This window comes from Erithacus rubecula (genome assembly GCF_903797595.1).
Source record: "Erithacus rubecula genome assembly, chromosome: 1".
Taxonomy (NCBI): Eukaryota; Metazoa; Chordata; class Aves; order Passeriformes; family Muscicapidae; genus Erithacus; species Erithacus rubecula.
In genome coordinates, this window is record NC_136658.1 from 87,453,680 (window position 1) to 87,475,234 (window position 21,555).

Consider the following 21,555-nt stretch of genomic DNA (forward strand, 5'->3'; position numbering starts at 1 on the left):
AGTGAGGGTAACAGCCTAGCTTACAGAATGGCATTTTCTTTTCCCATCTGTATTGCTTGTACAAATGATTAATTTCACCTTCTCTACTGATCTACTACTGCTACTTAGCACCACCAATTTATCCTGCAATGGTTTGCACTCAGCACTGAATTATACTCTTTTGAATAAACATTTTCACATATTTGCAAATTTTCTCTTTCCATGATTTTTTTCCATTTCCAATTCATTTGGGATTATGTTGAACAGCTGCAGAAATCCCTGCTTTTTCTCCACCAGTAACTCCCCCTCCACCCACAAAAAACTGACCACCTAAAGCAACTCTCTATTTCTTATTTTTCTGTCAATTACTAGTCCACAAGAGGGCTTCCAATTTAACCCATAGATTAGTTTCTCTGCAAGCCTAGGAGTGGCTGCAGGAAGAAAAATGATGTGCTGAGTATAAAGTAGGGCTACAAAAAATAAAACCACACAGAGGTTTCCCTGCTGCTGCTTTGCACAGCACATCACTTGCAGCAGAGGGAAGGGGCAGAACATATGGATGGTTGTGCCTATGCAGCTGAACCCTCTGCCAAACATCCCATACAGCTTTCTAGTGCTATCACAGTCAGCATCAGGCAGCCAAGCCCTTTTTTGGATGGCCCCACCCATCACAGAACTCTATAGATTGTGTGAGCAGCGAAGCTACAGCACCCATGGCACCACTGCATAGCCAGGACTTACCTAAACTGGGCTCCTGCAGAGAGGGAAGAGACCATTGAATGTGGCTTTCATAAATTTAGGTCCTCTCAGGTCCTACAAAAAACTGCCACATACACCCACTGCACAAGGGTGACACTGATCCCCAGCCTTAAATAAAAGGGAAAGAAAAGGGAAACAGGACAGTTGATATGAAAGATCCAAACAGAAAATGCATTTTTAACATTTCAACCTCCTCTTGGCATGAGTTCTTCCTTCATGAAGAAAAGGGATTTTTCCCTTTTATTTCCCTGAATGACTGAGTTCTCTTGGTAATCAGCCCAGTTAGGCTTTATTATGTAAAGCATCTGGGATTTGAAACTGGGATTCATAAGCAGAGATGGCAGTATTCTGGTTTTGGCAACACCTCACTCTTTCACAAGGAGAAAATTGTTCCTAGATCCACAATCTCAAGGAATACAGAGAACTCAGTAAATACATGGAAGAAGGAGGGGAAACAAAAAATCAAAGTTTTTCTTCTTAAAAACTTGACAGTCAAAACACTCATACAAAGCCAGAGTATGGGCAAGGTTCATTCATACAGGAACACAAACTAAAGAAGCTTTCAGATGTGCAAGAGCAGTCAACAGAATAATTCCATCAAAATTTTGCCTTGTTTAATAAATATATCAATTTACCAAATCTCCATCAATTCCTCAGTGTCTCTTCCACCTCAATAAATTTTTCTTTGAGTAAACAGATGCCATACAGATGAGGTTCTAGCAGCTGCCCTCCAGGTTCCCTCATCTGGGCTGTGTGATATCCCCACACAGGGACTAGGACCCAGATCAGTAGGTGAAAGCTTCACCCTCCCCTTCCTTTTCCATTACTGCCCAGGCCCATGGCTGAAAAGTAGTAAAATACACATGAAATGCAACATACTCATCTCTATTTGATTGGCTTTTCTCCAGTTTAGCCCAACCTGGCTACAATCCAGCTCCCTGTACTTTCAGTCTTCCCCAAACAGCTTGCTTCCTGCCTCAGCAACTGCAATCTAACCTCTCCTTAAAACAAAACACAAAAACCAAACAAGAAAAAAACCCCCAAACACATCAATTATTTCTTAAATTTTAATTTATTAACTTTCCCTATTTTTGTTTCTTTCATAACCTGTGTCTCAGCTTCCTGCCAGAGCAGCATTCCTCATACTGCTGTGAAGTCTTGTAGTAAGGCTCCTCAGCCTGAATTAACTTCAAATGACTGACCAGATCACAGGTTTCAATATTTCCTAGCAGAACAGGCAGGACCTTTTTTTTCCCCCCCCAGCCTCCCTTGCTTGGATGAAATGCCATTTGAATCTCTTCTACTGCTCTGCTGTGTTTAGAGAGTACCAAGTTTCTTTGTAAGTGCTTCATTCAGATTTCTTCTTTGTCCCTTTTTGTCACGTGGGATTAAGTAATCACTGCAGAGCCAACAGCCTTGAAAGAGTTTATTTAATTTAACACCTCCAGTTGCCCCTGCTCCAGCTGAAGGGTGTTCCAGCCTTTTATTCTTCTTCAGCCTGAGGAGATAAACTATCCAGATGTGCCCACAGCTGCACTCCTCTAAAAGCAGGCAGGGCAATAAATGAATGGATGTTGCCTTTTGCCAATGCAGTGCCAAGTAAGACTCTTCCTTTCTAAGTTTACTGAGATATCCTTATAGATGAAGGAAGTACTTTGTGTAGGAAGTTAGGAAGACTGAGAACAGGAAGCATAAAGGTGAGCAGGGAATGAATTTGCTGCACAAAGGAGTAATATGGAAGGAAATGAAGCATCACTGTTATTTCCTTCCTTGGGGCACTTCCATATACATGTATAGTTAAAGGAAAAGCATCACAAGGGAAACTACTCCAACGCCAAAAGAAATGAAACCAAAGTACTTCAAATGTAGAAAAATGAAATAGTGGATGCCAGTGAGCTCTGGTTTCAGAAAATCAGCTACTGATTTGATAATTAAATAGATGGTAGAGTATAGATTCAGAGACACCACAGTCACATTATTATTATTATTATTATTATTATTATTATTATTTTAGTCATATTATTAGTATTATGTATGCAAATGCTGAAATTAAATGGATCCAGAAAACACACACTTTTTGTCTTCTGTTGTTAGGGTGATCTTCTTTCAAAGGAAATGCTGCATGAGGGGTCATAAAATTAATTTCTTAAGTCCAAAAGAGTCTATCCAACATATTTTTTTTAGAGCTCAAACCTTTGAGGTCTCCTAAAAAGTATTAGGCTTTAAATCAAATTATGTGTGTGCGTTCAGATTTTGAGTATTGAAAGTCTAAATTTTATGACATGCCCTACTTTGCAAAAATTCCTATTTTAAAAGAACAAGCTGCAGACATGAAAGTTCAGCAGGTCTACCATTCAAGTCAGGATTGATTTAAATCACTCAGGAAATTTCTCTGTAACAAAAAGTGATATTTAACTGCCACATATAATTTTTAATTTTACATACAATCAACAATATAAAAAGTTGAATAAAAAAGCAGGGTTTTTTCCAGGACCATTCAATTTGATTACACAGAATAAAACTGAAGTGCTTACCCCTGAGGAACAGGCTGACAAATTTTAAGAGAGATAAAGGGCTCAGTAGAAAGATGTCAACTTTAATTTGGAACTTTTTTAAAATCACAGAACCATTAGGTTGGAAAAGACCTTCAAGATCATTGAGTCCAACCATTAATGCAGCACTGCCAAATCCACCTCTAAACTGTGTCCCTAAATGCCACATCTACACAGATTTTAAATACCTCCAGGGGTGGAATGTGATGTATCTTAAAATTTGACTGCCTTTTGTATATCCCCACTTGTACATCTTAAAAAGTAGCATTCAGTGGAGCTACAGGGTGACAGAAAGCTTTTCTCTTTTTATAAAAGGAAGTCCTGCAATGCTGAGGGAAGGCACTGAGGACATGGGAAGGTTCAGTTTGTGGCTGGTCTGGCTGAGCTGCCCATCTCTGGCAGATGTGCTGCCCCAAGGCTGCTTGACACCCCACACTGGGTGCTGGCCTCCCTCCTGGAATGCACCCCAAGAACTCTTACAGGACTTGGCTCTGTCTTAATGCTAAACAGGAAAATTTAAGAAACCTCAAAATAAGAAAATAATCTATTACTCATCTAGAAATCTATTTTTATTAATCACCTAGAAATAGTAATGGCAATTTCCAACAACCACAGGGATATTTCCCCTGCAGCCAAAGAGGCTGCCCCAAACAAGATCTCAGTCTCACTGCAGAGTGCTCACATTCATCACAGGTCCCACAGTGGTGCTTTGTGTTCTTCACAACAGAGCTTGAAAACTTCTGTTTCCTTACCAGACCTATTGCTCTATTTTAATGCAAACAATCCTAAGTAAATAAAGTAGAATTATTTTCTTATTTTTGTCAGTGGATGCTTAATACACCATCAAAAGTGGCAGAAGATTCCATGTAGGAGAAAAAATGCCTCTGAAAAAAAGTGTTTTGCAAACAATTACAACTTTTTCATTTCTTGACAGGCAAAAATCACTATATCCAATTTACAGGGATTTGTTGCATTGGGGTTTATTTTGATTAGGATATGAAATAGTAAATATTTTCAGATCCCCTTTATTTTCCATTCTTCCATTTCCATTCCATTTTTCATGGAATATGGTACTTCTCAAATAAGCCAAATTAAACTGATCTTTCCTGGGAGATGGTCTGCACAAAACCCTCAGCAGATGAGGGAAAATGACTGCTCTGCAATTTATAGTTACTCTGCTGCATTATGGTCAAACTGTCAGAAAGAAAAATGTCATCTACATTTCTTTATATTGTAAGCCATATCCAAACCCTGTCACACTTTCTTGAAACAGAAAGAAGAATTTTTGCTTCAACAGGCTTATGGACGTATCACTGTTAGTTTTCTTGAATGACCACAGTCCTAAACTGTGGCTGCTTTGGAAAGCAAAATATAAGCAATAATGTATACATTTCCTTGCTTTGCTGAATGCATACCACTATTTCTTTTTCTTATTTTCCCACCTTGACTCTTCAGAACTATTTCTAATCCAAAACAAAGATTCTCTTGCCAGTTAGAAACTTAGAACAATGCTAGGGGCTTTTCATTCACTTAAAATGCAGTAAAATTAAGTGCTTTTTGATAAAAAAAGAGGTTTTATGGACTTCATTTTCAAGGAATTTAAGATTTAAAACTACTAAATACTTAACCAAAAAAAAAAAAAAAAATCACAACCATGATCAAGAGTTGGGCCATAAATCCACAAAGATTAACACAGAGGGACATGGTCAGAGAGAGAGAGAGGCATTCCCAGAGTACAGTGCACCATCTCCTATTCCAGCTCAGGGGACATTCGTTTCTAACCCTACCCAGGTGCAGTCAGGTCAGCTGCAGAAAGTTATTGGCAATTAATCTCCAGGATGCACCAAGAAGTGCAAATTATCTTCAATACTGGTATTTTCACAGTTGCTTTGTAATGATGCTGCTCCTGCACTGTATCTGTTTCCATTGGGTCATGTCACAAAAGTTTGAAGTGAGATTTCCACAAAATTTCAGGTTTTGTATAATTGCCATTTCTCAAATGCTTCAAGTTTGTTTCTGCAAAATTTTGCTCTCAGCATTCATTTACAAGATCAGTTTCAACAGGCTGTAAATTATTCCTTCAGCTGCCAGCTCCATCCCAGAGCCTCAAAACATCAGTGCCATGGCAAAGTCTGAATCCCTGAAGAAGAACACTCGGATCCTCTTCACCATTCCTATTTGTGTACCCAGAGGAAGCACATTTTGAATGCTGTCAGTGCAGCAGCAGAACACAGCCAAGCAGCAGGAAGAACAGGGAGGTGTTATGAAATATAATTTAAAAGCAGAATTCCAAAGGGCAGCATAAAGAAGAGGCTTAAGGATATCAGATACCATGGAAGGCCTGACTTGAAAATTTATCAAAAACAAGACCAACCCACATGAAAGGGAGAGTCTCTTTGGCCCCTAGAGACTGATCTGCATTAGCACCCCCTAAGATCCATTAACTTCCTTCAAGATCTCAACCAACCCTTTAGAGAAAAATAAGGCAGGCACTAAGAAAATAGTCACTTTTGCATCTGCAGCTCTTAGCATGGCTGGATCTATCATTGCCAGCATCTCCTGTTCCAGAAGCAAAAACTATTAAGTAACTTTGTCTAGAAGGCCCTGTTTTGTAAAACCAAAGAAATACATAACCATAAACAACCTAACAGCTAGTGTTGGAATTTATGCCATCAAATACAGAAATCAGAGATTCTTATAGTATCCAAAAGCTTTCCATAGCACAAACTTACATGTATAAACTGTTATTCTACTTCATCTAAGTATCAGACTTCTCTTCACTGTCACACCTATGTGCAAATGGGGTATCTTGTAATTACCAGTGGTGCAATAGATTGCAAGCAAAGAGCCCTGAAAAGCAGAGTTTAGATGGTTTAACTTCTATTCCCTCACAGAATGAGGCAGCACACTGCTCAATAAACTAAACTGTTTGCTCTACAATAGAAAAAAAAGTTTGTTGTCTACATTTTTCAAAGTGTAAAGGCAGCAAGAAGGGGTATGTTGGGATTCAGAAAACAGAACACAAATAACTGCATTGTACAAATAGTTCTTTTACTCCTTGTATCCCTTTTCTTTTTCCCTAACATTTGCAAGGGAGTTTTTAAAACTAAAGACTGGTTTCTCATGTAAAAGATAGTATTTGCCTGCTCTCCCCACCTCCTCAATCCCCCAAAAGGCTCAGCTTGTACAAAGAGCTAAAGGACCCTTCTAATGCAATACTAGTAAGTTAGAGTACCCAAGGCAAACAGTTAGAAAAGAAAATAATGAAAACTTCAAGTCTTTTCTAGAGAGAGCTCTTTAAAAATATATACCTTATTAATGACAATTGATATTATCTGTGGAGGAAACACAGTAAGGTCTCAGATTCAAAGGTTGTTTAATATTAGTGAATAAGACCCCAAATGCAAAGAGTCTAGTTACTAAAGTCATATATAACTTCATGTGCACAGCTGCCTCCTTTTAGAAAGAAAAAAGAGTTTATGAAACATTTTAAAGCCCTTTTTAGAAAGCAATCCCACCATGGAGTCACTGCCAGATGGCTATAATATTTGACAAGCTACAGACTATGTTCTGTCAACATGTGCTGTGGTTTTTTATACTGCCTAGTATTCTCAGTACTGTGTGTTATTTTCCCAATAAATATGGGAAAACCCTTTACAAACAGAAAGGCAGTCACCAAAAGTACTTCTACTTCATGTACTTGTACAGGTACACACAATGAAGCTATGCTAAACATACTTGTTGAAAAACAATCCAAGCCTAACAATACTTGCTTAACAGAGTTTATCTTTTTTAAAGTACAAGAATATAGGTTTTAAATTAATTCTTTCTGGTATAATAACACAACCACACTATTACATAGATTTTTTTTTTGGCTCAAAGAGTTGAAGATAATCATAAACATCACTAAAATCTTCTAACACAATATATGAAATCATACTCCTTTCAGTCAGAGCAAAAGTACTCATCTGTGAGAACATACACATGTATTCCATATTGAATTACTTAGTCAAATAAAACCAAAGTCCTGCCAAAATTCTATTATATGGCAAATGTACTAGCAATTCCTTTCGGCAGCTCTCTGATCTCCAACTCCAAAAAGCAGTTAAGACTCAACAATATGCAAACAATAGCACTGAGCTTTAAAAGGCAAGATTTTAAAAGTAAGGGTTCAGAAAACAAGATGCTGTAAGGAAATATTTACACACACATAAAGAGCCCATGTTTAAACTCGTAAATACCAACCTTTTTTGTAGTTTTGTCCAAAATCCAAAACATCTCCCTCATCTCCTTTAATCAGGTATTTTATGCAAGAAAAGCAAAAATAACACGGCATTTGAGAAACTCATGTATCAAGAGGTCCAAATGTGCGTGTTCAACTCTCCTCAAATGCAGTACAATTGACAGGCTTAGTGCAGTGCATTCAGATTTTGCAGTGAACTTGTTTCCAAGGAAACCAGCAGCTGCAGGTGTTTTCCCACACACAAGGGAATGAAAATTCAGCAGTGAGCTTGTCTGCTCAGTATTTTATTCACACATTTCTCTGGCCTCAATAACAAAGTATTTCTCAAACTCTGTTAGAAGACCAGACTGCGTTAAAAAAATAATGTTAAAAACCTTCCCCTACACATGAACTTACTGAACAGCACTTTAAAATGTTTTCTTCTTTATTCTCCTCCAAGCCCCGTCTCCAAAAGTCCTTTGCTTTATCTCTTTCAATAAAAGGGTGCAAAACCTACCCTGTGCAATGGGTTTTCATCCCAAAAAGTGCTCTAACAACTTGGCAAGGCTGTAGCTTCCAAAAAACAATGCTGACTTGGGAGAGGCTACAGGAATGCCTATCCTGATCATACAGCACAGCTTTGCAAAACTGTACCATGCTACAGAGATATCACCATGACTGGTATTATTCATGCTTCTTAGGATGAGGATAAAAATACAAATACTTAGAAAAACCATAATGGAGATGCAAGGTAGAAAATCCACTTTCAATGCAGTCCTTCCACAGGACATTAAACCAGTAACTCATACAATGTTTACTTCTCATTTATGCTACAGACTGGAAGGCCAATTTGCATAAATTAAAATACAGGCACTGCTTTTTTTTTTAAAAAGTAGCCTCTTTTCTCTGAATAAGATACTGGAATATTTATAAATCTGAGCTCCTAAAACATTTTTCTACTCGTCCTCTTCCAGCGTTACTGAATCAACAGCAACATCTACTGGGCACAGAAGGGTAAGATTCAATTTCTTGAAAGAGACTAAAGGGCCAGGTACAGGAGCAAATAATACTTACAGTATCTGTTTCTGGATACTTTGGCATTACTTTAGCAGGCACTGTGAAACCAGAAATGAACCAAGCTTTTAAATACGCATTTGCCTTCTCTTCACCTCTTCAGAAGGAAAACAAACCCAACAGAAGGATGGACAGAAGGACAGCACTGACTCCTGGTTGCCTTTGGAGATGACATATTATATAATGACATACATATGACAAATAACATGTTACACCTAGGAACATGAGATACACTGAGCTAACAGAACCAGTGGACAAGAATTTTGCCAGTTAAAAAATTCAAATATTCTTCAAGTTCACGCAATGGGAGAGTTTTATAATGAACCTTTTTGCTCTTTTAATCTATATTTTTCCTCTTTGTTTAACAATTACATAGATTTGCAAAATAAATAAATAAATCAAACCCCAAACTGATACCAACCAAACACCAATGACTAAAAACCAACCAGATCAGACCAAGCAGAAGTTCTTCAAAACAAAGAAAAAGATGAGCACATGTGAACCTTAACAAATGCTCAGAACAAGGATTCCAAAAAACTTGAACACCTTTAATGCCTAACAACACCCAGTATCTGCTATTCATAATAAAACCTACTGGGGTCTAAATTCCCTAACTAGAACACAATAACTGGAGCCTTGTGAGAGGAGCACAGGACAACCCATATTTCTGACATGCTCATCTAAGCAATCCAAAGAAAATGACAGTGGGACAAGCTCAGCTACATCCCTGTTGGTGCCCTTCCAGGACTGGTGTTTCACCTGCCTGCTGAAAGGCACACAGTGATCACAATCACAGCCCTCACCTGCATTTTTACACCTACACAATTCCCTCTTTTAAAATGCAATTAGATGAGAACAGGATCTCTGCTCCAAGCACTCACCATGCATCACAAAGTGATTATTTATTAGGAGTATGAAACCACACAGAGGCACAGAACAGCACACGAACAGTAAATTTCAATACACAGTATGATTACAGAGCATACAATCTGTGTTCTACACTGAGATGTTCCTCAAAAGAAGCACTAGCAGGGAGGACAAAAGAGTATAAAAACAAATGTGTAATGTGGCTTTTTTTTTCCTATAATTTTCCCCCTACTCCTCTGACTGCAAGCCCTGTATGTGTGGAAAAAAGCAACTGCTAGTACCTCACCTATACAAAAATCTGTTCTGAACACAAAGAGAACTTCAGGCAGCATTAAGAGAGCTGACTCTGCATCCAGGCCCACCATCCCTGCTTCAGTTGGGTTTTTTGGCAATTTCTGACAGCATTACAGAGGTCCCCAATATGTTCTGTGCCCATACCTGGCCTCATGCATGTATCCACACACCTTACTGGAAACAGAAGCTGCTGACAAGGGTGCCTGGTTTGCAAAGACGTGCTCCCTAACTCAGAGAAACCTCAGCAGAAGCACCACTAATGTGTTTTCCCTGAAATCTTCACCTTTGGACACATTTCCTTGGCAGCAGTTAATCCCAGGTGGTTTATTTTTCACAGAATCTGTAACTTGCAGTGTAGCTGGTTTTCCCCAAGAGGATTTTCAGATGGAAGTGGCACATGTTGCAGGAATACCACAAGGCCTTCCTCTCCTTCCTCCACACATTTAGTAAACAAGGACATTTCCCCAGGTAAGTCTTTGCAAAACAGGTTGCACAAATTTGACAGCAGGAAATTTCAACTGACAGACTCCAGATATAACATCAAATTTATTCCCTCTTCTCCATATAAAGAATTGTTTAGCAATGTCAGTGGAGAATAAATTAGTCTGTTCAATAATTAGTTCAGATGACATTTGAAGACTACAATAATCTAATTATGTGCAACAAGTAATTTTGAAGAATCACAATTTTTCTAATGGCCCCTTTCATCAACAAATAGGCTTAAACAGACATAAGCTGAGAAAATAAAACTTCTCACTAAACAAATTGCTTCCAGCTTTAGGAGAAAGGAAAACCAGAGTTGAAAAGAAACTTCAATATTTTATTTTATTATTCTCAACCCTCTGTTACCAAAGTTCCCTCCTCCTACATAATGAGGGTTTGACTTCCTAAACACTGAAAGAGAGTGCATTGATTAGCCCCAGAAAATCTGTGCATTTGCATGAAACAGCCCTGAGTAATTCCTCAGTGCCAGAGGCAACAACTGAACCCAACATTAAATCTGGGTATTGGCTAGAACTGAGGCAAAGCAATTTATTTCCATGGCAAATGGTCCAGCTCATACAGTCCAGCTGGAAGCCAGTGAGTCTATGTAACCCCACATTTACCCTACAGAAATGCAGATTACACTGATATGATGTTAAGGCAGCATGTGAGACCTTGTCACTCAGATGGTTCCTACTGCACCTATCCAAGATCTATAATTTACATTCACAACTTCTCCATCTCCCCGACGTGAGGAGCAATTGCCAGTTCCAGCAAGCAGCCTGCCCTTACAGAATAAGCCAGTTTCTAACAGAGTTTTGGGGTTTTTTCTGCTTACTTATTATAATCAAGCAGATTTACAAAGATATCCACTGCCTACAAATGCATGAAAATGGGATTTACAGAATGCCTAAGCAGGTTAGACATGTAACCCCTCTTGAATTTCAATTCTGCTGCTTAGACACTCACTTTCCCAATTTCTTTGGAGCCACCTGAGGCACCAAAAGCACAAAGGTACTCATGTCAGGGACTGAACAGAATTGACAAAGCACTCCTGCTTTAGCTTCAGCAAGCATCTATTGCTTCATCCTGCACTGAGAATATCTGAAAAGCAAAGCATGATTTAAATAAAAAGGGAAAGATTCACTACATTCAGATACATCACAAAAGATAGGCACTTTCTTAATAAACTAAATGCTACTGCTTTCCTTTCTGATTAAATGGCTATAGACTTTAAATAGATTACAAAACAAAGAGCACCTATAATTTGTGCTTGTGACATCTCTCTAAAGTATTTCTCAACAGGGTTGAGAGAACTTTGAAGAAAAAAGTTTAAAATGCTTTCACGCTTGTGATAAAAGCTAAGAGCAATTTCAGGCAGGACCATTTCCTGCAAATGTTTTTTTCAGCAAGCAGTAGCTGAACTGAAAATCCATCAAGTGTGGCACTTAATTACAAAGACAGAGAGCAGACAAACAGGCAGGCAGGCAGATGCACATGTATATACACACACACAGAATTTTACTCCTGACATTACTAAACTACTTCTGCATAGCTCATTTTTAGCTGGCAATGCCTTTTTACTCTAATGAAGCTTTTCTGTTCTAACATTGTGGACTGAACAAGAAGTTATTTTTACATATTCCATATCTGCTGTAATTCCCAGGAAATAAGGAATTAGAGTAAGATGTTTAATATTAATTTCATTTAAGAGGGTGGTTAACTTGTGTAGCTTAGAAGTCTTAAGACGAAAATCCTGACAAGACTCCTACTGATTTTAATCAGACTGGATTTCACTGCTCTATTACTCAAAGCAGCAGCATAGCACAGAAGAAGTTTACCATGCAAAGGCTTTCTTTTCCTGTTGTTAGATAGATTATTCCAATTAGTTTTAAACGTGTCTCATTTTGAGGAGTAAAGCTCATAAGAATTTGCCCAATTCCCTCAGTTGAAGCTCAGTTTTAATAAAAAGCAGCTCCTTCAGCTAACACATAAAAACACACTCTCACCAACACATGCTGAGAGCAGTACCAGTCCTACAGCAGCCAGCAAGGGAAAAGCCTTGTAAAGACATTTATAGGAAAACAGCCTCCAACAATGGGAAATGCTAACCCTGCACACATAACATTTGCTGCATCTTACTTGGACATGCACTCCACATCAATCAAAACACTAGTACCAAGCAGAAAGCTCTACATGGATTTTCTTATAAGCTCCACAGCAAAACACAAGCAGTCTTTAAAGGGCAGCCCACTGAGACCAAGCAGATGAAGAAAAGTACACAGCAAAACAAATACCCTTTTCTGCCAAAAATATTATGTTGAGCCCAGATCTATGTTCATAAAAAAAGAAAACAAATCCCAGGTTCCCCCCTCCTTGGGCATTGTGACAGATGCCACCAGGGACAACAACAGCTCCCAGCTACGTGCTGGGCCACGTATCTCTAAGTGGCTTGTGTATTATGGCTTAGAGACTCCTGCCCTAGTTGGCTTGTACTTAAAGGTAAAAAAGGTCATGGGCTATTTAGCACCTGCACAGCTGAGAAGCAGACTGAGGCTGAAGTCTGGAATGCCATCTTCATTCCACTGAAGATATACCAATGTTAATCAGATGATAATACTTTGGTGTCACACCCATGAAACAAAGGGGTCTTCTTGTGGATGCCTCTGGAATTCTAACAAAGAGGAAACCTTCAATTGTCTTACATATTATGTCGTGACACTTTAGTTGAGGTTTTTTTATGTATGCAAACAACCTCATAAAATATACTATTCACAGCCTCATTTTTCACATGTACCTACTGTATCAATCTAGTTTATAAATTATACCCTGAAAAGAAACCTTTTCATAAAGTTGTTAGTGGAAGCATTTGGCAATGCACACAACTTTGCCAATTAAAATTAAGCTTCTATTAAAACATTGAATCTGATAAAGCTTATTGGAGAATATAAAACAGCTCCAAGAATTAAGGAACTTTCTAAATATAATGCATAAATGAAAACTTCTTCCCAAAAATGGTCCTCAGTGGCACTCTTCTAGCTACCAATAAAAACAGCTTCTAAGAGATGGTTTTCAGTAGCTTAGTTTTTAATTAAGATTTTTAAAGGTTACCTTTGTACACTACCAAGGAATAGAAAGGACTAGATACAAACAGCATTAGCTATCATTTTTCTGAAAAGTCACTTAATTTGAAACAGTATAGTTATTATAACAGTGAATATCCACAATGTTTCCCTTGTACATTACTTTTGAAAACTTGTATTTACATATTTCTGGCTAGTGGAAGCAAAGGGTTAACACACATAGCTGAAGTTATACTATGGGTTCTGAGTATAACTGGAGTTACCAGATGTGCAAGTGTATAAGAGAAATGTTGTTTTTTCCCCCCTTTTCTGATACAGGTGATGAGTCATCAGTGGTCTTGATAATGTAACCTGAGCATTCCATTCTAGTGATGTTGAAGATGTATGTAACTGAGTTAAAGCTGTCACCTTCAGCACTGCCACTGAGCAGTACCTAAAAGGCTGTTTGTGTATGGAAAACAATGCAATTCAACATTCTGAGATGATACCATGCACATTTCTTTCAAAGAGCATGAGTGTAGTGGATGAACATCTCAATTGCCTGAGTGCAACAGCTGATATTGTGCTTTGCAGCACTGCTTCAGGTGTTAGGATTGGCACATCATAGTCACTTTCTGTCTTTTCAGCTGCCTTGTAATTTCAGATGCAAAAATGCCAAAAATCAAGTAAATTGATAAAATTACACACATTTTATAATTTGAAGTAATTAAAAAATATTTTCCTATTCCTTAAGTATGTCATTTTAGATAAGTTTGGATTAAGGAGACTTCAGACTTCAGTCAGTTGTAACCTGTATTCTTGGATTCTTCAAAACCTGAGAAGAGTCATGATAGTCCCTTACTTTTGTAAAAGCTCTGACTGTAGCACCCTCATGGCTATTTCCTACCACTTAGCAATTACAGCTCCCAAGATGTAACACTATCAAATCTTGAGACCACAAAAAGTTTCCTCTGCTGCATCATGGCAGGATGCTGAAAACTCCTGCATGAAAAGATTATATTCCAAACAGACCTGAACAGGAAAAAAAAGAAACAAACAAATAAAGGTGTCAACAATTTAAAGGGGAAGAACACTAGAGAGAAAAAAACCCCAAACAAATGTTGTAGGTAAATTGGCCTCCAAGCACATCACTCCTCAAGTCCAATGACACACAGGTAGAACAACATAACAGGTACTGAGAAAATATAGAAATACTGCATTTTTATTTTTATTATTAATAGTAAAGATTCATTATTTTCTTCCATGCCTCCATTAATTTCCAAGATCTTTCAATTTTTCAGAATCTGCTGAAGATGAGAGGGAAGGCTGAATTACACACATCATTTGAATTGAGGCAAGAGTACACACAGGTTGGATGTTATTCTGTTTCCATCTCACTTGTGCTCTGCCCCAAGCTGAATTTTGCATGCTGGTTCATCTATTGCTTTCAATCTTGACTCCTAAAGCTTTCAAGATGCAGTATCTTCTCTCTGGGTGTGCACTTACAGACACAATGAAGACCTGATATTAATTATAACTTCTAGGAAGACACTGCAGTAAAAATATTGCTGTTAATATAGTATCAACACACAGCAGATGAGTTCCTGGGGAGGGAGAGGGAATTAGAACTCCAGCTACAGCAACATATGGCTTAAATAAAAGCAGAAAGATGCTCTCCATCATGCAGTATTATTAGTCTGCATGGGAGACTAACACCCCTCCCATTTGCTTTCAGAAGTCAAAAATAACAAGGGAGAAGACTCCAATAATCTCCCATGGCAGCATCTCTCTTTCTGCTTTTCCCATGAGAAGATCACAAGGATTATTTTCACAGAACCAGGCACTAGACCTCACTTTACCAACATAAAAAAGACTTGCTTGTTTTCTTGAAATTAATATTTGAGTAAGTATTAAAACTTGAGTAAATCACATTTTAACTGTTCACCATGTTATGCCACTGCAGTTCTTTTCAGAGCAGACTCTTTTTAGCAGTTCTGATAAAGTCAGAAAATCTTAACATTGCATGACTTAAGAGCGATGATTTGCTAAAAAATCAAACCCCAATAAAATATCCACAATCAGTGATTCAGTCAATCCTCAATACCAGCAACGACAGTAACATATAAGGCACAGAAAACCTTTCATGCCTCATTTACCTGTAAAATTTATGATCTTTAGCAGAAAATTATCTACCACTGACTTTCTCAGGTAGTCTCTGCCTAGCTCTGGGGCTCCTTTCCCAGTTTACACACTGCTGTCTTCAAGTCAGAAGAAAACAAACAGCTTTTTTCAATACCACATCCCACTTCTTCCAGGGCTAAAGAGTATCATCATGTGCTTTGCAGTTTCAATTAATGGCTTGCAATTCATTTGTCATGCCAGACATGGATGTAATTCCCAGTGAAAAATCTGCTACTTCTCAGGCCAGGAAACTTAGTCCAGAACTTCTTTCACTAAACCTCATGTCCCTTTTACATACACTGCAGTGATAGAAGGGCAGCAGCCACAGCTGAGAGATGAAATTAGCAGAGTCAAGTATGTGCAGGTTAATATAGGCAGTGTCATGCTTGTGAAGTGCATCTCCACACTCAGCTCCTGCTCTGCCTTCACTGGTTTATTTCAATCCCTGCAGTTTGCTAACCTTCCTTTGTCAATAAACCAGTCAACCACTGATTCACTGATGCTTCAGCAGAGAATAAACATGCAGCTTTGAACCCAACACAGCTCTCCCCTGAATTTCTGGGGAGGGGAAACAGTAATTTCCCATTGAAACCCTTCAGATGGCACAATACAAAACCATCTTTCCTTTGACTTCCTACTCCAGGCCTGCCTTCCCAGGACTTGCTTCTTCTTCTACCACAGAACACAGTGGTCTTAACCTGGCTTAAATCACTGAGAAGGAATCAAGCACACCCAGCTCACCTCTAGCAGTGCCTTGTTTCACCAGGGATTTCATTAAGAACAAGCTGCATAAACTCTTTATTAGTCTGTTTAACAACTGCCTCAATTAGATCTAAATCTCTGCTGGAATTCAAGTTCACATTTTCTTGCTCCTATTCTAATAGTTATGGACAATGAGGAAATTGAAACAAGCAGACATTTACCTTCTTCCATAACTAGTACAGATATCCACTAGAAAATCAGAATATGTGTGATTTCCCTTCAGTTTGCTCTTGTAGTCTAGATACACACACCTTATTTTCATAGAAATCATATCTGATCAACCCTGACATCATCTCTGGAATTACTGCAGGGTTTTTTTGCTTTTTTCCTTGTTGCCTTCAAAAGAAGGCTCATTTTGGCTGAGACGTCACTGGTACAAAAGCAAAATGATTACTCTAATCACAACTTCCTGTTAAGTCAGAGCAGACTATGAATCACTCTGCAGCAGCAACATCATTATTTCATTTCAGCTAGGACAAAGGAGTCATATCCTGTTTTATAAATGTGTATTAAATGCAAAACTGTATTTTAGTGAATTCCACCTTTCCAGTTTTGGAACATCTTTCCAGCTTAGAGAGGTTTGCATAAATATATTTAGGCATTTAATTACCTAATTAAATTTAATTACCTAGGAGGCTTTATAAAAACATTTTTCAAAATGAAATGAAGGTGTTAATAAAGGACCAAATACCATCAGATGCAACTGCTAATCAAATTACAAAATGAAAGTCCATTTGCATTAGTACCAAGACAAAGCTTCCATTCATATATTAACTATGTGACAACCTCCTCCATGGGTAAATATAAAACAAGGCAGTATAGTAAAAAAACAAAAAACAACATATTCTTAGTCCCAGCAACTATAAAGTTGCACTCATTATAGTTTTTTGCTTGTGCAGTGGTAGTTTTTACTTGCTTCTCAGCAGTTTCTCAAAACCATGATTTTAAAACTGTAGAAAGGTAGGTCAGGTTTCTCCGGGATGGCTATTTTTTGCTTAACAATTAATTCATGGAATGATTTTAATTTCTTATAACAAGCATCATCCCTCCCAAGTACAGGTACTCACTGGCTGCTACTGAACATTTGTTTTCGTGGTGACATCAACCCCCTCCAGTGAACACTCAGCCATTCCTTTCCTCGGGCTCCCTGCCCTACTCTCATTGTTAGAGATGAGATACAAATGCTAAAATTCTTGAAGCCATCTGTCCTCTTCTTAACAGTCTGGCAGCCAGCCAGTTTCCAAATCTGCTGTATTTTTCTCACCTGCTGTGATTTCTGTCACCTCTTGCTTATCTGGCACAAGCTGCATGGTATCTGACACCACAACCTGATGGTTGGCATCTTCTTCTTTCTCTTCATTGGGCTGGTTGGCTGTTGCAAAGCAGTTGCAGCTTCCAGATTCTTTGCACAGGATCAGGGTTCGGTACCAGTAGTCAGACATGAAAACTCTGTGAGCTGATTTCTGAAATATAAAAAAAACAGAATAACATTTTCTGCAAAACATAAGGGAAAAACCTAGCTACGGGAAAGAAGAGGCTCAAAGGTTAAGGACAACAATTACACACAGATTCTTGTATCTTTGATTTTATTTGAAGAAAAAATATGCAGTTTACAATAGTCATGATGCATTGTATAGTACCCAAAGTAAAAAGGTTGAGTTCCCTGTAGTTTCTCAAAATACCCGTATCAAAGGTCAGGAAGCTAATATTAAAAAGCAAAGAAAAAAGAGTATACAAATATCCAATCACATGTGATTTGCATAAAGCCAAGAAAGTCAATATCACTCTGTATTTTCAGCAGAACAAGTCAATATTTATCTTAAAAGCACCTAGCAAAGACAAGTTTAACTAGGTGAAAGAACACACCAGAACATGGGTTGTCAAAAAAGTGAAAGGAAAAAAAATAATGGTAAAAAAGGACAAGATACTATGATTGCCATTATACGGGAGGATGAAATTACAGTACAAAGTTTTCATAAATAAATTAACAGAATGAAACTTTGACATTTGAAATTTGGCAGAAAGAAGGAGATATTTGGTTTCTGACACAGCACCCAGGTCCTGAGCAGAGGGAAGGGGCAACAGTTCCCTAAGCCTAGAAGGAGCTAGAAATTACCAGGCTTATATTATATGTGTTTGCAGGTAAGAGAGCAAGCACATCCTTAAACACCTGCAAGTTTCTCAGTTTATGCCAGAGAACTACAGAGAAGTTTGTTTTTTAATATAAACAAAAATCACTCCCTTCTTGAAATAACAACTAAAACAGCACTAACTGTAAAAGATTTTTTCCTCATGAGGAAAAATCTTGATCTCTCCAAATAATTAATCATTGTTAAAGGTAGCTGGGAGCACTGCAAAGTTGAATCATTGAACAGTTTGGGGTATGAGGGACTTATGAAGTCACAAAGATCAATCCTCCTGCAATGAGGAACCCTGTACAGAACCCTGTACAACCTCACTTTGAATGTTTCCAGAGATGGGACATCAACCAGTTCTCTGGGCAAACTGTTTCAATGTCTCACCACCTGATTGTAAAAAAAAAAAAAAAAACCCCAAAAAAAAACCCCAAAAAAACCCCAAAAACCAAACAAAACCCAAAACAACCAAACAAAAGTTCCTGCTTTCTTACATCTAATCTAAAATCAATCCTTCTTCAGTTTAAAAATATTACCCCCTTTTCTATCTCCAACTGCCCTTGTAGAAAGTCCCTCTCCAGATTTCCCACAGGCTCTCTCAGGTACTGGAAGGTGCTGTAATGTCTCCCAGGCGCATTCTCTGCTGCAGACTGAACCACCCAACCATCTCAGCCTGGCTCACAGGAGATGTGCTCCAGTGTCACCATCTTCACAGCCCCCTCTGGCCCCTCTCCAACATGCCCACATCTTCTGATGCTGCAGACCCCAGAGCTGGGTGCAGCCCCTGGTGGGGTCTCACCAGAGAGAAGGGCAGAATCCCCTCCCTCAGCCTGCCCACACTGCTTTGGTGTGGCCCAGGATTCAATTGGCTTTCTGGGCTGCAGGGGCACATGGCTGGATTGTGCCCAGCAGCACCTGGACACTGCCCCATCCACATCCTCCTCCAAGGGTGCTCCTGAGCAGCTCATTCCCCAGCACAAGTAGATGCCAGTGGCTGCCCTTACCCAGGTGAGGCAGCACTTTGCCTTTGGCCCTGTTAAACCACATGAGATTCCCAGGAACCCATTTCTTGAGCTTGTTCAGGTCCCTCTGAATGGCATCCAATCCCTCAGATGTGGCAACAGCACCACTCACCTTGGTGCCATCTGCAAAGTTGCCCTTTGTCATTAGAGAAGATATTAAATAACACTGATCCAAATACAGACCCCGAGGGACTTTACTTGTCACTGGTGTCCATCAGGACACTGAGCCACTTTCACCACACTCTGTCTATGACCATCCAGCCATATGAACAGTCCACTGTTAAATCCAACTCTCTCCAATTTAGAGGGAAAAATGTTGTGGGGAACCATGTCAGAGGCTTTACAGAAGTCCAGATAAATGACACCTGTAACCCTCCCCTTGTCACTTGATGTGGCCACTCCCTCAGATGGCCACTAGGTTGGTCAGGCAGGGCTTGCCCTTGTTGAAGTGAAACTGGCTGTCCCAAATCACCTCCCTATGCCTGAGCACAGCCTCCAGGAGGATCTGCTCCCTGACCTCCCAGGCACAGAATTGAGGCTGGTAGTTCCCAGGGTCCTCCTTTCTACACTTTTTAAAGATGGGTACAATGTTTGCCTTTTTCCAGTCACCTGGAACTTCACCTGACTTCCACGACACTTCAAATCATGCAGAATGGCTTGACAACACCACCACCCAGTTCCCTCAGGACTCTGGGATGAATTTCATCAGGTCCCACACATTTCAGTTCCTCAGGTGGTCACAAACCTGATCTTATCCTACAGTGGAAGGAACTCTGCTGCCCTGGTCCCCATCTTGCAGTTCATCTCCTTGAGAAGTGTGGGAAGAGACTGCCAGTGGAGCCTGAGCACCCCAGTCCTCTCCTCATCCACTGTTACCAGTTTGCCAACCTTGTTTATCAGCAGGGGTACACTTTCTTCAACTTTCCTTTTTTTTTGCTGACATACCCATAGAATCCCTTCTCGTTACTCTATGCATCCCTTGCCATGTTCAGCTCCAGTTTCACCTTGGCCTTTCTCACCACAACCCTAAAACTGGACTGCATCCCTGTATTCTTCCCAGGACACCTGTCCTTGCTTCCCCTGTACTCTTCAGGAAATTACACCACATCCAGAGATGGGTCTGTTCCCACTCTCCACCAGAAGGCATATAGGCAAGAAAAATAATGGTCCAAATCTCCAAGCACAAGGGACCTGAGAAATTTTTCCAAGTCTATCTGGAAAGTATCAGGCACAAGAAGAACAGATATGCATCTCCATGGGCAAATTTAATACTTTTTAAATAAGAAACAGATGCACAATCTTCATTTGTCGTGCAAACATCAAAATCCAAGTGTCTTTTTAGTGTATCTGTTTCTAGCTGCTGATTAAAAATTGAGTAAAAGCATCACTCCATATCATGGATATTAACAATAAGTCTTCATTCTCTGCATTACATTTGATGGTGTCGGTTTTATAAACCTGAACAAAGTAAACTCCATTTTAAAAGCCTTCTTAATATAAAAGAGTTATCTGTTTAAAAAAAGGTAAGAAAAGACACATTATTTAGCAGGAGATCCCTCAGGAATCACTCATGAAGAATAAAGTGCTCTCTCTGGCACTTAGTGCAACGCTTCAACAGAAGAGATTTCCAGATAAAACACCCTTCAAGCATTACAGCAAGGTGCATCTTCTCCTCAGTTTAAAGAGAGCAATTTTGTTTTATTTTAGCCAACACACTGCCATTTCCTCAGTTCTCTTTGCCTGTTTCCAGACTTTGGCTTTGCAGTGTTTGTCAGAGGATGGGTAATGGAGTTAAAAGCAAATTGCTCAACACTTTCTGGACAGGTTCATTGCACACATCATCCTTGTCACACAGAAAGTGGCAAACACTTCCAGCTGTACTAATGCACATTCTGCTAGTAAATAATGTATGTAGCAAATAGGACACAGTTTTAAGCTTCTTTTGCCTCTACAACTGTCTGACATGCCATGGGTGATGGCAGGAACAAGTGTGCACAAGGTACCTAAACAGCACAGGGAGTTTCATAAAAAAAGCACTTCATAGGAATTAAATTTTTTTTTATTTTTTAGTTCTGTTGGAGCAGGGGGAATTCTTTTAATTACCCTTACATCTGAGACTAAAAAAAATAATAGGTTTTACTTCTTAAAGCCACTTAGCAAAGT

At 39.0% G+C, this 21,555-nt stretch overlaps 1 protein-coding gene across 5 annotated transcripts in view; it reads right to left on the reverse strand.

Annotated features, from left to right (window-relative positions):
• MCF2L (MCF.2 cell line derived transforming sequence like) overlaps positions 1-21,555 on the reverse strand; it is a 150,870-nt gene that overhangs the window by 122,903 nt on the left and 6,412 nt on the right. For 4 of the 5 annotated variants that reach the window (XM_079323012.1, XM_079323010.1, XM_079322997.1 and 1 more), the window contains exon 2: positions 17,500-17,698. In XM_079323012.1, coding sequence (XP_079179138.1) covers positions 17,500-17,677 — 178 coding nt within the window. In that variant the 5' untranslated portion in view covers positions 17,678-17,698. Of the gene's footprint in view, positions 1-17,499; positions 17,699-17,875; positions 17,912-21,555 lie in introns of those variants that run through there. The other variant, XM_079323008.1, reaches the window with a different exon arrangement.